The 15,177-nt window shown below is 60.7% G+C and overlaps 1 protein-coding gene across 1 annotated transcript; it reads left to right on the top strand.

Annotated features, from left to right (window-relative positions):
• The first annotated feature begins 7,751 nt into the window (after positions 1–7,751).
• FSCN2 (fascin actin-bundling protein 2, retinal) lies at positions 7,752–13,849 on the top strand. Its single transcript, XM_032617233.1, has 5 exons — positions 7,752–8,736; positions 12,200–12,356; positions 12,809–12,930; positions 13,302–13,469; positions 13,607–13,849. The coding sequence occupies exons 1-5, from the start codon at positions 7,911–7,913 to the stop codon at positions 13,810–13,812; spliced, it is 1,479 nt and encodes a 492-aa protein (XP_032473124.1). The 5' UTR covers positions 7,752–7,910; the 3' UTR covers positions 13,813–13,849.
• Positions 13,850–15,177: the final 1,328 nt, after the last annotated feature.

Raw genomic sequence — 15,177 nt, 5'->3', positions numbered from 1 at the left:
TGGCCGGTGACCTCAGCCGGTGCTGACACAGGGTGACAAGGTGGGGTTGGGGGTCAGCCAGCACCCAGGGCAACGGAAGAGGGGAGGGCCAGGGCCTCCACTCAGCCAGGCAGGGCCAGCCCACCCCTATGTCCCTGTGCCTTCTGTTCAGGGAGCGGGCAGCACCCACAGAGGGACCCCAAAGCTAGGGCAGACCCTGGACCTGAGTGTGTCTGTTGAATACACAGCTGGTTCCCTGGGAGGGTTTCGATGCCAGCTGCCATGCTGTCTGCTCATTGGACACACTGGGTTATTTCAGCAGCTAGGCCACCTGGGCGGATGGCCACAGATAACCAATTCAGAGAGGAGAGGGAGGCTCAGAGAGGCTGAGGTTGGTTCCAGGTCACACAGCAGGATTGGAGGGGGTGGGACTGTGAGCCCCCTCCCCCAACTATACACACCCTGCTGGCTATGGGGAGGCAGAGGTTGGGGGACAAAGGGGTGTGAGTTCATTCCTCTTCTCCAGGGGCTGCCCAAGGGCTGTGAGCTGTGGGGCTAGGTCATTTGGGACTGGGCTAGCCCCAGGAAGGTGGGAGAGGGAGCCGGCAGGGATGCAGCTTCCGGGGGACCTGGATTGCCACACCAGGGCAGCAGAGAGACACGGAACACCCTGAAGATGGATGGGTGGGGGGCAGAGAGAGCCAGGTTGGGGTTAGGTCATTCCTCGGGAAGGACAGAGGATGCCCATGGGCTGGTGGCCAGAGCTGTACCTCTACCTCCCTGGGTGACAGGTGGGTCGGCCCTACCTGTGTGTCTACCAGGGCCTGTGTGAGTGAATTGTCTCAGGGAGCCAGCCCCCAGGAGCAGCCCTGACCCACAGGAGCCACAGCCAAGGTCAGCAGTGCTGAGCAGACTCACATACCCACTCCTGCTCACAACATTCTCTTCCCCACTTTGCCCGGGCACAGACTGAGCATGGGGGGCGGGGCGGGGAGCCACCCAGCTGGGAAGGGACAGGCCTGGGGTCTGTAAGTAGGAGTTGAGTTTGCATATCTGCAGGTGCCTGTGTTTTACCTACCTGGGAACAAGGGAGGGAGTTTCGAGATGATAATGTTCCCTCAGATTTTTTTTTTCTGTGTGGCCGCACCGCGCAACATGCAGGATCTTGGTTCCCTGACCAGGGAACAAACCTGTGACCCCTGCAGTGGAAACAATGAGTCTTAACCGCAGGACCACCAGGGAAGTCCCATGTTCCCTCAGACTTTGAAGGCTTGACTCCCGACTCTTCCTACTGTTGCTCTTGGGAAATGGTTGTCATTTGAGTCCCGATCAGGCGTCCATGGTTTTTCGTGTTTCTGCACAAGCGTTTGGGCTTTTCCCTTTTTTCCAGCCGATCTGAGATTTCTGGGGTACCCGTGCTGAAGACCTCATTCTTGTCTTGGTCACTTCTAGGCCCTAGGCCCTCAATGTCCTTCAGTTCTTGGGAATTTTCTTGTGTTATTTTTTTCATAATTTTCCTCTTTCCAGTTTTAGTTTTTTTCTGTTCTTTTGTTTGGGGATTTCTATTAATTGGCTGGTCATATCTCCTAGTTGAATCCTTTAATTGTCTTTTCTTCTATCTATTTATCTTTTTTAACTTCCTGGAATATTTGACTTCTTCTGACCCTGCAGTGGGATTTTAAATTCTAATTATTATGGTTTTTAAATTTTTTTAGAGAACTTAATAAATTTTTACCATTTGTCACACTTGCCTTATCTTCTTTTTATCTTTCCCTTTTCCTATCTGAACCATTTGGGAGTGAGTCTCAGACGTCCTGCCCTTTACTCCTTAATATTTCAGTGTCTTTTTCCAAAGAACAGGGTCGTTGTCTTATGTAACCACAGTATAGCAACCAAAATTAGGCAATTTCACATCAAACATGGCACGGTTCATCTAATCTGAAATCTAAATTTCAGTGATGACAGTTGTCCCAATAATGTCCTACATAGCATTATTCCCTGACCTAATCCAGGATCTGTATTGCATTTAGTTGTCCTAACCTATGACATACTTAATCCTCAGGGCCTCTCTCCTGTTCTCTGCACCGTTTATAGCATCACCTATAGGTGAGAAGATTTTTATTAGAAGCAGACCAGCACTAATGCCCTGAGCTAAGTGGCATGACACTGTCCCCATGGGAGCCATTTGACAAAGGAAGGTGACCACGTGCAGAGCCTGTTTGACTGTAGAAGGCAATGGACCATTTCTGTTTTGGCCCAGCAGTCAGAGATGGAGTTTATTCCTTTTTGGATCCCCAGCAAGATTTCTGGCACATTTAATAAGTGTGTAGGTACTTAACAAGGGTAGGTACAAGAGTAGGTACTTAACAAGTGCCTGTGATTATTTGACATGGGGAGTCTGGTTCTTTCACGATGCGCTGATCCTCTGCAGGTAGATTTGGCGTTGTGCACGGGTGTCTGTGTGTCTGTGTGTCTGTGTGCATGCATGTCTGGGCATGTGTGTGAAGGTGCACATAGACAGGGGCTGGGCAGAGGCTGCCGTGGTCACCTGCGGAGTCGTGAGCTCCTGATCGTCCATGCCAGGTGTTGACACATCTTGGGCACCTGTGTGTCTGCAAGCCCAGGTGGGCAGTAAAATATGCACATTTTGATGAAGTTGCCCTGGTCCTCACTCAGCCCCACGCAGCCGGGGCTCACGCTCAGATATCGCAAGTGTTCCTCTCTTGTCCCAGGAATGTGCAAAGGTCCTAAGGTTTGGGTGCTGGAAGATTGCCCAGTGGTCATGGGACATCTGAGCTTGCTGAGGTGCCCTCAATCCTGTCCTTGTGGTCCCTTCGGGAACTTTCGGCCTTGCTGGGTTCCAGAGGCCTCTGGTCTCTCCCTCCCCTTTCCTGCTGGATATAGCCCTCATCTCCCCCTCTCCCCGCCCCCTGACCTTATGGTTTTATAAGAGACAAAAGCCAGGAGACTGCACCAGCTTTGTACCCTGAAAGCTCTAAGTGGGGGCCTCCCCAGCCCAGCCAGCAGCTCTCTGCTTGAAGCGGGGCGGGGGGACCAGGCAGGAGAGGTTTTCAAGGAGCTGCTTTGCCAAGACTGTGTGTATCTGGGTGCGTGTGTGTGAAGACGAGGGTCTTGAGGGGGATATAGGGTGGGGGAAGGGAGGGGTCTTGAGAGATGGTGGTGGGTGTGGATTTTCACATGAAGCAAGCAGGAGGCACAGGCTGGGTACCCCCAGTGTTTGCACACACAGCGCAGTCTGAGATGTGCGAGCCCCCTCCCTTCTGCCCTGCTGAGGGGAACTGTCACCCTAAACCGCCTGCAGGCCTCCAGTAAACCAACCTAGGCCCCCGCCCGCCCATGTAAGTGGAACTGTGGGGCAGCGGAGAGCTCTGCCATGAAAAAATCATGAGGACACCAAGCTGTGGGCCTGTTTCAGGAACAATGCAGGAGGCTGGTCCCTGGGTGCCTGCCAAGCTGGACCCTAGGAGAAGGTGATGGGCCCAGGAGTGAAGAAATCAGGGCCTCAGGCTGTGCCCGGCAGCATCTGGACCAGCAGAGTGGCCCTCACCTCCTTGCGGGGCCAAGAAGTCCGGGGGCAGAGGGCCAAAGGGGTGGCGGAGGCCTGGCCGTGGGAGGGGCAGAGTACCCGGGATGGCCTGGGAGAGGAATGCCAACTAGAGCAGCAGCTGGTCAGGGCCTGGGGCTGAGGCGCAGGCTCCGGAAAGCGGGGTGGGGCACTGGGGATCTCCTCTGTGAGGAGTAATTCCCAGAGACTCACTGCCCTGCGGGTTGGGTCTGTCTGGCATTGCTCAGCGCAGGGGGCCAAGACTTTAGTCTGGGAAAGGTGTGACTGTGGAGGTCCCTCAGCCGGTGGGGCTGTCCTGGCCTCCATCCTGGGCCACTTCCCAGTTTCCAGGCTCCAGGCCAGCTGAGGTGGGGAGGGCCCCTTCCCCCAGCCTGCACACACAGAGCACCTGTGCCAACTCACACCACCAGCATCAGTGTTGCCCGGGCACTGAGCCTGGTGCATGCGCTGGTCACCATGGCAGCAGGTAGTGTGCTGGCAGGAGCCCAGCCTGGGCTCTAGCATCTAGGGCTGGCTGTCTAGACAGGCGGAGGTGGGCGTGCTTTCCCTGGTAGCGCCAGAGGGGCCTGGCTGGGTGGAGTGGGAGGTGGACCCTCCAAATGGCCAAGCCTGCCCATCCCCCAGCACCCCAGGAAAGGAACGGTTTCCTGAGAGCTCCAGGGTGGATGCCAGGGGCCTGGGGGGCTCTAAGGCCCTCTCTGCTCTTGGCCCTAGCTGGACACTAAGAGGGCAAGAGGCTGAGGATCGGCCCCAGCCTTTTCTGCTGGAGCCTCTGACAGCCGAGGCCACCCCTGCCCTCTGGGCCCAGCTGTGGCCATAAGGGTCCATCTGGCTGTGTCCATCTGCAGGTGGCCACTCCCTGAAGCAGGGAGCCAGAGGTGCTGCCCACCTTAGGAAAAGGTGCCTTCCTCAAGTCAAACATATTAAAGTTGGTGTGTCAGGTGGCCTGACGTCTGTGCCCAGGCCTGGTCCAGGTTGCAGATGTGAGCCCAGGGTGGTGTGGACACACTGGGTTTGTGCCCTCACCCCTGGGAAGGGACTGTGTCAGGTTCAGAAGTGAGCAGGGGCAGGTGAATGGGGGTCCCAGAGTGGCAGGGACTTTGGATGCCCCAGAGTGTAGGCTGGACAGGGCAGTGGTGGGCACGTTTGTGTGCCCCAAGTGGGTGGCTGTGTGGACAAGTTCTGGCAGGGGGGATGGGGTTCTGTGAGAAGGGTGCTCCCTATTGCCTGAGGGTGCTGCCACGGGGCTGCAACACCCAGCCCATCACAGGCTCTCATAAGGAGTGTACATCTGGGGTGTGAGGGGCGCCCCTGAAACAGATTCCCTTATGCTGTGCACAGCCTGGTCGCCCTGCTGGGCAGATATGAGTGGGCTCTGAGGCTGGGATCCAGAGCATCTCCAGACTGGGGCTGACCCAGCAGGTGGCCATGGCTCACTCTGCCCAGTTCCTGTCTGTGTGTACTTAAACACACACACACACACACACACACACACACACACACACACACACGAGGGGCCCAGACTCCCATGCACCCCACCCCATCTATCAGCAGAGGCTCAGCCCATCACATAAGAATCCCACAGCAAACATTCACAGGCACTTATTAAGTACCTACTGTGTGCCAGAATCTTTCGGGGGATCCAGAAAGGAACCATGACCCTAGCAGGCAGCTGGACGAGGGCCTGAGATCCTGAGGGGGAGGGAGGGAGGGGGGACCATCTGTGCAAACTACCTCCCTCCGAGGAAGCCTGGGCTGGAAGGCTCGCCTCTCAGAGTCCCCCTGGGGCCTGAAAGGCCAGCCCATGGCTCATACCCCTGGGTTAGTGCCAAGGAGCCCCACCCCACCTCCACCTGGGGCTGTGGGGCCCTAGAATTGAGAGGCCACAGGCCCTTCTTTCTGGCTCTGCTGCTGAGAAGCTGCCTGGAGCCAGGCCCACTTAGCGCCTGGCGGCTGGGCTTCCTCCCGTGGGGCACGTGATGCCCATGAGCGCCCTGCCAGCACCAGTCAGCGCTAATGAGGCCGTCATGCTAATCGGAACAGGCCAGCTCCTTTGCAGCCTGACTGGGAGTTGGGGGTGCAGAGGAGAGACCAGTGCCCATGCCTGGTGGTGGCCATGGGCACAGCTGCCCCTCAGCCCACCCCCCCACCCCCGTACACATGTGACCTGAAGTGTGGACAGCATCATGGCTTGTATCTCCAAACCAGGACATTTCCCTGGGCAACCCAGTCCTATAGGAACTTGGGGGGATTTTTTGTGGGCATCATCTCTGGGGAGGGGGGCGCAACCCCAGATTGCATCTCCCTACCATGGGGTACCTGGCACGCAGCCTAGCCAGGCACACAGTCGATGCCCTATAAACGTGTGGGTCGCAGAGGTGGACAACAGTAGCCCCCAGGGAGAGCCAAGACCAGCCCCTCGCGCAGCTGACCTGTGGCGTGCACTACGCTGTCATGGGGATTTGTGTGCAGGCCTACCTCCCTGAACCCCAATCTGAAACCCCCAAGCAAGGAATCGGGGCTCCTGGTCTCCTCCTCAGTGTCTGCACGTGCCTGGGGAGGTCATTGTCCGGGACCTGGAAAATGGAGGAACGACTCCTGACCCATGTGCCCCTCTGCCCCACCCACTCCCTGGGGCCTATGCATGCCCGGCCCAAGGCCCCTTCATTCTATTGGACCCCCATATGGCCTTGAAAGGGATGGAGGGGTGATGCCTAGAACATCAAGGGCAAGACTCTGGGGGTCGTGGCTGGAAGTGCCCGGTGGCTCCCAGTCCTGGTCCCCAGAGCAGGGAGGCCTGAGGGTCACACGCTGTGATGAGGAAGAGGACACCAAGGCTGGCCCGGGCCCAGGACAGGCAGCTCTGGTTTCACTACTTGGCTCCTGGCCCCTGAGGCAGGTGCAAGAGACAGACAGGCAGGGCAAAGCTGAGCAGGCCCGCTGCAGCTCCCGAAGACAGCCCCCCCAGGCCTAGCGTCGAGGGCGCGGGGAGGTGCAATGGGGCGGCCCCAGAGGCTGGGCTGGGAGATGCCGGGTCAGAGATAGCCAGCTCTGGCTTCTCCTAGCCTGCTGGCCTCGTCCCTCTGCTGGGAAGGCTTCGCCCTATGTGATCCCCGGACCCAGCCCTTAAAGACCCCGCAGTCAGGCCAGTCGCTCTGGCAATGTGAACGGCAGATCAGGGGTCTCCAAGGCCACCATCAAGGCTGGCTTCACCAGAGCTTGCCCGTAGAAGACAGAGCAACCTTACGGGCCCTGAGAGTTGCTCAGGGTACAGGGCTCAGGTCAGAGCCTGGCCCCGTGACCCCGAGTCTGACAGCCTGCCACCTCCTTGTGCTGCCTGGAATCATGTCTGCTCCACGTTCATGCTCCCATGTCACCCTCCCACTGTGCAACCTGCAAGGCGGGTGTAACTCTCCATCATACAGCTGCCAGCTCAGCCCAAACCAAGGGCCCTTTTCCCAGGGCCCAACACACCAGGCTCCCCGGCCAGTGTGCATTCGGCCAAGCGGCTGCCTCTCCACACCTGGCTTGGATCTGGGTGCCATGGGCGCCAGGATGGGGGTGGGGCGCCGACAGCCCTGCCTGCCACTTTCCCAGCCACAGGCCACCCTCGGGAAGCATCAGACTCAGGGCTGCAGGCTGTGACCCAGGGGCCACTGAGGGGGATGGCATGCGACTCGGCTGCAGCCACCCGGGTTGGGGGCCTTGCCGCACTCCTGGCAGCAGGAATCAGAGAAGCAGTAACTGGATCTGGCGGCTGAGGGTGGAGGGCTGCGATCGGGTTGCGGCCACATACAAGTTTTCCACCAGGCGGCTTTCTCTACCTCAGGAAAGAGCTGGGCTGGGCTGGGGAGTCTGTGCGGTGGGTCTGGGGGCCCGGAGGTGGGGGGCAAGGAGAGAGGCCAAGACGTGCAGTGGCCAGAGGCCGGGGCACAGGGCCCGCGTTGGGGTCCGGGCAGCTGCCAGTGAAGACGAGGAGGTGGTCGGCCCTGCGGCGGGTGGCGCTCTCCAGCCCTGCCGGCCCTGGGCTCTGGCCCCTGGGCAGTCCGGGAGTGGCTGAAATCCAAGCTGGGGTAACGAAAGTCTGCTGCTGTTCCTAAGCCGGCACAGCTCTGATCCGCCCTCCCACCCGCCCTCTGCTGCCCGCTGGCCATGTAAGAGCTGCCTGGGCCCGTGACCGCTGGCCAGAGGCAGCATCCGAGCGGGCAGCAGGTCCATGACGCCGGCTGGGCCTGGGGGCCACGGGCCGACCCCGTCGAGCCAGGCCTCTGGGGGACCTCGGGGGCCGTGAGCACACAGAGAGAGCTTCCCAGGCCCCTCCTGGGGACCTCAGCCAGGCCCGAAGATGCCCACCAATGGCCTACACCAGGTGCTGAAGATCCAGTTCGGCCTCGTCAATGATACTGACCGTTACTTGACGGCTGAGAGCTTCGGCTTCAAGGTCAACGCCTCAGCACCCAGCCTCAAGAGGAAGCAGATGTGGTTGCTGGAGCCAGACCCGGGCCAGGGCACAGCTGTGCTGTTTCGCAGCAGCCACCTGGGCCGTTACCTGTCAGCCGAGGAGGACGGGCGCGTGGCCTGCGAGGCGGAGCGGCCGGGCCGCGACTGCCGCTTCCTGGTCCTGCCGCAGCCTGATGGGCGCTGGGTGCTGCAGTCGGAGCCGCACGGCCGCTTCTTCGGCGGCACTGAGGACCAGCTGTCCTGCTTCGCCACAGCCATCACCCCGGCTGAGCTGTGGACCGTGCACCTGGCCATCCACCCGCAGGCCCACCTGCTGAGTGTGAGCCGGCGGCGCTACGCGCACCTGTGCCCGCAGGAGGACGAGATCGCGGCGGACAGCAACACACCGTGGGGCGTGGACGCGCTCGTCACGCTCATCTTCCAGAACCGGCAGTACTGCCTCAAGTCCTGCGACAGCCGCTACCTGCGCAGCGATGGCCGCCTTGTCTGGGAGCCCGAGGCTCGCACCCGCTACACGCTCGAGTTCAAGGCGGGCAAGCTGGCCTTCAAGGACTGTGACGGCCGCTACCTGGCACCCGTGGGACCCACAGGCACGCTCAGGGCTGGCCGCAACACACGGCCCGGCAAGGACGAGCTGTTCGACCTGGAGGAGAGTCACCCGCAGGTGGTGCTGGTGGCCGCCAACCACCGCTACGTGTCCGTGCGGCAAGGTAAGGAGGGTGCGGGGCCAGCCATGCTCTCAGCGTGGGGCTCGTGCAGCGAGTGGCACTGCGGCTGATGGGTGGGGACATGTGTGTGGCAGCACACAGCGTAGGTGGGTGGGCTGTGGGCCACGTATGGGGTCCCTGCTGAGCCTTGGGCCCGCTGGACAGCTACTGGATGCAGGATGGGCAGCGCTCATCTGGAGGTGGTTGAGGCCCAGGCCAGCTGCTATGAGGGGTAGGAGGGCAGGCCCCGCCCACACTGGGCTGGCCCCCTGCCCGCCCCTCCCCTTCCCTTCTATCATCCCACTTCTGAACTTTAAAGGGTTTGGAAGGCGACCAAGGGCAGGGCAAGGAGAGACACCAAGAGTGGAGTGGGGAGGGGTCTTGGGGTTCCTCCAGTCCAGCGGGATGTAAGCGGCCCCTCCAGGGCCTGGACTCCTTGGTGGGGAGACACTGTCTCTACCCAACAGGTGTGGCGTGGCTCCCCCCAAGTCCTGGATCATCGGTCACCTGCTTCATGTGACCGGTGGGCCCTTCCACATGTGATCACATGCCTGTGGGGTGAACGTGGGCAGTTCCTACTTCCCCTCAAAGAAGGTGAGGTCCCAGAGTGGCCCCAAGCTGCTTGGGCTCCTGGCTCTGTGCACCCAGGAGTGGCTGGGCATACCCTGAGCCGGCTCACTGCCACCACCTGGTCCAGAAGGGAGAGACCCGGCCCTGAGCACCTGGAGGGGTGGCCCAGCTGTGGCTCTAGGGGCCCCGGCCTGTAGTCCAGGTCTTCAAGGCTAGCGCAGAGCAGGGACCGGCATTCAGCAAACACCCCCCGGCACTTGCGGCATGTGGTCGGGTCCTGGGGCGTGAGGGAAGACAGACAGCCCCGGTCCTTCCCATGTCAGGTCCTACTGTCTGGCCACACTGCTTTCTGGCCTGGGCCAAGGCCCATATGCTTGGCTTGTCATTAAAAGGTGGGCAGCAGTGTGAAAAAGCTTTCTCTGTGAGTCAAAGGAGATGCTGGATACAAAGTGTTTGTCCCTGTTCAGCTTGTGAGTCTTGTGGTGGTGGTAGTGGGGATGGTGCTGAAGCTGGAGGTGATGGTGGTGGTGATGGTAGTGATGGAGATGGTGATGATGGTGGTGATGGTGGTGGTGATGGTAGTGATGGAGATGGTGATGATGGTGGTGATGATGATGGTGGTGGTGAGGGATGGTAGCTGTACAAACCACTTTTCATTCTCTGGACTACCCTGCGTCTGACCCCATCCCTTTAATGGGGGATGTCCCCCACAAAGGACCAGATTTGCCTCCCACTATAGAGGCCAGAGGTACCGCACATTCGCCTCCCTGCTTTGCTTACAATAAGCCTGAGGGCATAGGACCCGGCCCTGAGATATTCAGATGTTGACTTGGCTACCAGTGATTCGAGCAAGTGGAGTGTGGCATCTCAGTGCTGCGGGAGGAGGGGAGCGGTGCCACTAGATTCCAAGGTAGCTGGAGTGGCGGCTTCTGTGGAGCGGCAGTGCCTCGGTCCCTGTCACTTTGCTGGTCAGGCAGCCCCCAAACCCGTCTCCTTCCCCCTGGAGTGTTTGTGAGCACCCTGGCTTCTCCTGCCAATATTTTTTTTTTGCAGCCTCTATCAGCCAGGCTCTGTTTCTGCTGTGCCCGCTGCCGGCCCTCACTGATGTGGCATTGCTGCGGGGCCGCCCAGCAGGCAGTGTTCGTTGCTGCAAGTAACAATGGCCGCAAATTGGCTTAAGCCACAAGGACACTGATTATCTCACCTAAACGGAAGTCTGCAGGCACGGGGGTGGTGGGATCCCCGGCAGGCACCACTGCCAGCTCAGTGGCATCACCAAAGTCCTCCACTCTTTCCTCTTCGAGGAACCTCTCTCCCAGGACAGCTCTGACCTCACGCTGGTGCCCTTGTGGTCACAAGACGGCTGCTGCTGTTCCAGGCTCACATCCAGACAGGACAAAGTCCAAAGGAAAGAGGGGCACTGGCTCTTCTGAGTCTTCGCAGGAGTAAGGAAAGTTCTCCTGTAAATGCTCTCAGATACCCCTTCTTGCTCAGACACCCACCACTTGACCAATACCCCCGGAACGGTGGGGTCCACACTCTTTGCGGGCAACCAGGACTCCGTGGAGCCTCTCCTGCCTCAAGGTCGGGGCCCCAGGAGCAGCCGGCTGTGTGAGATGGAGCCCCTAGGCTGCATCCTGTCTGGAACGGGTGTGTGTGGGGCAATGCTGGGGACACCAATGGCTTGGCCTCAGAGATGGGGGTGGAGGTGCAGCCTCGCTCCCCACTTAGCCCCTGTGGGGATGGCTCCCTCACCTCCTCAGGTCTGCTTCAGTGAGGCTGTCCCTGGCCAAAACCCACAGCATTCATGGGCACTGGATGTACCACCATTCTTGTTGTCCGCCGCCCCCCATGGACCAGTGCTAGAAGGGCAAGGGCCGCTGTCTGTTTTGTTACTGATGGCGGGCCCAGGGGCAGCTGGCGCTCACTTTGTTCAGTATTGCTGATGGGACGGTGGGATTGGCAGTGAGAATGCTGGGTCACCTTCTTTGGCTCTGAGCAATGATCTGTGTGAGAAGGGTGACAGACCCCAGCCTGGGGGGCTTTGGAGGGCACAGCCATGAAGGGTGACAGGTCCTGACCTCTGCAGTCTGGGCTCTACCTGCTACGGGTAGGGCAGGGCAGGATGTGGCCCTGACCCTCAGGCTCTGATGGGGGTCTGCCACACTCCCTCCTGCTCCCCTAGCTGGAGCCACTGGAGCCCAGCCTCAGGGGACCTCTGTGATCTGCCATCTCTCTTGGAGTGGCCAGTTGTGATGGAACAGGGATGTGGTTTAAGGGAAGATACTGGGGAGGCTCCACGGCCTGCCTGCTGCCCCCCACCCTGGTCATGGATGACCCCTTTGTCTCCCTCCCAGGAACCCCAGGCAGAGCCCCAAGTAGACTTGCCCTCCCTCAGGGTTCTCGGGAGACCACGCACATGTGAGTGAGGGGCTGGGGAGGTGACAGGGGTCCAATCCCTGCTCAGCGCCCAGGAGCAAACCCCAGGCCCCTGCTGTGTCCTGAGCCACGGCTGGGGAAGGACAGGGACCCCAGTGTCCATCCAGTGGCTTAGGGAAGAGTTATAAATAGAGGCCGGTGTAAGTCCTGGGTCGAGAGAGCAGGAGCGAGCAGATTACCTGACGATTAGCAGAGGCAGGGGATTTGCCAGCACGGAAGGGCCTGGTTCCTGGGGCTGCGGTGGGAGCTGGGCAAGTACCTTTAGGGAGCAGTGTGTATTGGTCCATGACGCACCCACTTGGCGCTGGGGCAGAGCTCCAAATCTTCTAGAGTCCAGAGGGTTCTAGATGAGACCCCCGCTGACTTCAGGATTGCCCCAAGAGCATGCCTCCCCATCCCTCTGCTCCCCACCCCACCCAGGATGAGGCGTGAGGGGCTTCCCATCTCCTCCCTCCAGGGATCAATGTCTCAGCCAACCAAGACGAAGAACTGGATCATGAAACTTTCCTGATGCAAATTGACCGGGAGACAAGGAAGTGCACCTTCTACTCCAGCACTGGGGGCTACTGGACCCTGGTCACCCATGGGGGGATCCAGGCCACAGCCACACAAGTGTGAGTGCACCATCCCCACCTCTATGACCACCTTCACCTCCACCTCCACCATCACCATCACCACCTCCACCATCACCATCATCACCTCCACCATCACCAGCTCTACCAACACCATCACCGTCACCACCACCACCTCCACCATCACCATCATCACCTCCACCATCACCACCACCTCCACCATCACCATCATCACCTCCACCATCATCTCTGTTACCACTACCACCTGCATCACCACCTCCACCTCAACCACGGGGACCACACAGCAGCCCAGCCAGGGAAGAATGCCCACTGGGATGAGGGACAGCTCTTAATGGTGGTGGGGGTATCAGCGGAAGGCAAGTGCCTGTCCCTCCCCCTGAGGGAGTGGTATTGGACTTGAGGGGGATGGGGAGGCCTGACCCTAAGCCCCCACGTCCTGCTCCTCTGAGGGGACCTTGACCTGCCCCTTCCAGTTCTGAGAACACCATGTTTGAGATGGAGTGGCGGGGTCGGCGGGTGGCCCTCAAGGCCAGCAATGGGCGCTATGTGTGCATGAAGAAGAATGGGCAGCTGGCGGCCATCAGCGATTTTGTGGGTGAGCACTCCCCTCATTCCCTGCGGAGACTGGGGTGGGGGCCCTCTGCCTGGGGACAGGGCCAGCTCGGAGACCCTGTCTCCACGAGGGCTGGCCCAGCTCCCTCCCCGTGAAGCTGCTGCTGTCCAAGACAGCAGTCATACTTGCTAATCCAGACCATCGTTCCTGACGTGGGGGAGCAGATCCAGAGCACCCTGATCACTGCTGCACATTTGGGGAACCGGGGGCTCAACGGCCGCAGGCCCCTGGCTAAGGCCACACAAGGCAATGGCAGTGGCAGATCGAGGCACACAGGCTGGGCAGTGAGTCCGGGCCTGGAGCTCTTCCAGGGGAGCTCCGTTAAGGCCCCTCAACCCCTTTCTCACCATCAGGTGAGGACGAGGAGTTTATCCTCAAGCTCATCAACCGGCCCATCCTCGTGCTGCGGGGCCTGGACGGCTTCGTCTGCCACCGCCGAGGCTCCAACCAGCTGGACACCAACCGCTCCGTCTACGACGTGTTCCACCTGAGCTTCAGCGACGGCGCTTACCAGATCCGAGGTGCGGGCGTGCGGGATGGGGGCGGGGGGAGCGCGAGGAGCTGGGGCCCGGAGAGAGTGGGGGGCGCCGAGGGGGATAGGGGGAGCGCGGGGCCGGGAGCGTGCCGCCCGCCGACCGCCGCTCCCCTTATCCCCCAGGCCGCGGCGGCGGGTTCTGGCACACCGGCAGCCACGGCAGCGTGTGCAGCGACGGCGAGCGCGCCGAGGACTTCCTGTTTGAGTTCCGTGAGCGCGGCCGCCTGGCCATCCGCGCCCGCAGCGGAAAGTACCTGCGCGGCGGCGCCTCGGGGCTGCTGCGCGCGGACGCAGACGCCCCGGCCGGGTTTGCGCTCTGGGAGTACTGAGTGCCGTTCTCCTGTCCCCCATTAAACCGTGTCTGTGACCAGCGGCTCGCGGGTCAGTGGCGCCGCTCGGGGTGGGGAAGGGTGTGCGCGGAGGGTCTGCAGGCTCGCTGGTCTCAGAGTGCTGCACGGGAGTAGTCCCCGGCCCCTCCGCCCTGGGGTTCCTGCGATGGCCGCTGGACAACTACCCCCTCCCCCGCATCCCTCATACCCAGAAAATCCAAGGTTGGGGCTTGTCCAGGGGGGTCCAGCCGATTGAACGTCCCACAACCCCATCCTGGACAACCAGTCCCGGGCCTCCTCTTGTCCGCCCCCCGCCCCCGGGATTGTCTCTCCTTGGCGAACGTCCCCTCCCTAAGCCCGGGAGAGGGGACCCCCACTCTACTCAGCAGGACCGGGGTGGGGGTGGGGGAGCTGGAAGGAGCCTGGTCCTAGGCCCCAGCAAGTCAGGTAGGCCAGAGGGTCTTTGGAGTCTCCATAGCGCACATCACTGCTCCCTTCCCCAAAGGCAGGGTCTTAAGAGAATCCTGGAAGCACCTGATGGAGAAGTGACACCCACCTGTCCCAAACAGGGCTGTGTGGTCAGCCATGGGGGAGAGGACCCTTCTCAGCCTCTGCACCAGCCTGCTGCCACCCAGCCTAGGAAGGGTGGATGACCAGGACAAGGCCCATGGTTCACCCACATGCCTCCCCAAACCAGCTGGCACCCAAAACCCCTGGGTCCCCAAGGACCCCCACCCAGGGCAGTGTCTCTTATGAGCTGGGTAACCTTGGACCATTGGAGGTGGGAGTGGGGTGAGAGGCATGCCCCCTGGGATTGGCCTGGCCCTTGGGGACTGGGGTGATGGAGGGCTGGGGGTACAGTCTAGAGCCTGAAGTAGGGGGAGACCACAGACACAGGTGACCTCATGGACCCTTCCCCTCAGCCCACACCCCTCTCCCCACCCTGGGCAGCCCCCACCCTTGCCTGGGGCCTGAAGCCCCACCTCCAGTGAGTCTGGCCAGTGTGAGGCACTTTGGGAAAGGAGGGCAGCAAGGAAGGGGTGCAGAGCTGGTTCCAGAGGGGAGTGGACACATATGGCCAGGGAGGACAGGAAGGGGTGAGGCATCCTGGGGGTGGGGAAGACCAGCAAGGACCCCTCCCCAGTCTCTCCCCAGGGCCCCCCTTGGCTGACTCCCCACCTTGCTGGCCTCCCCTCACCTTAGGAATGAAGAAGGGCTGGGAGCCAAATGGGCCAACACACTTCAAAGTGGGCTCCGACTGACCGCACAAGTACCAGATGCAGGAGCCCGGGCCCAGAGGGACCGAGTGACTGTCCTGAGCTGTGGTCTGCACTGCCCCCTGGTGGCATATGGGACAGGAAGGTT

The sequence above is a fragment of the Phocoena sinus genome, chromosome 20 (assembly GCF_008692025.1).
Source record: "Phocoena sinus isolate mPhoSin1 chromosome 20, mPhoSin1.pri, whole genome shotgun sequence".
NCBI classification, from domain to species: domain Eukaryota; kingdom Metazoa; phylum Chordata; class Mammalia; order Artiodactyla; family Phocoenidae; genus Phocoena; species Phocoena sinus.
This window is presented reverse-complemented; position numbering and strand designations above follow the sequence as displayed.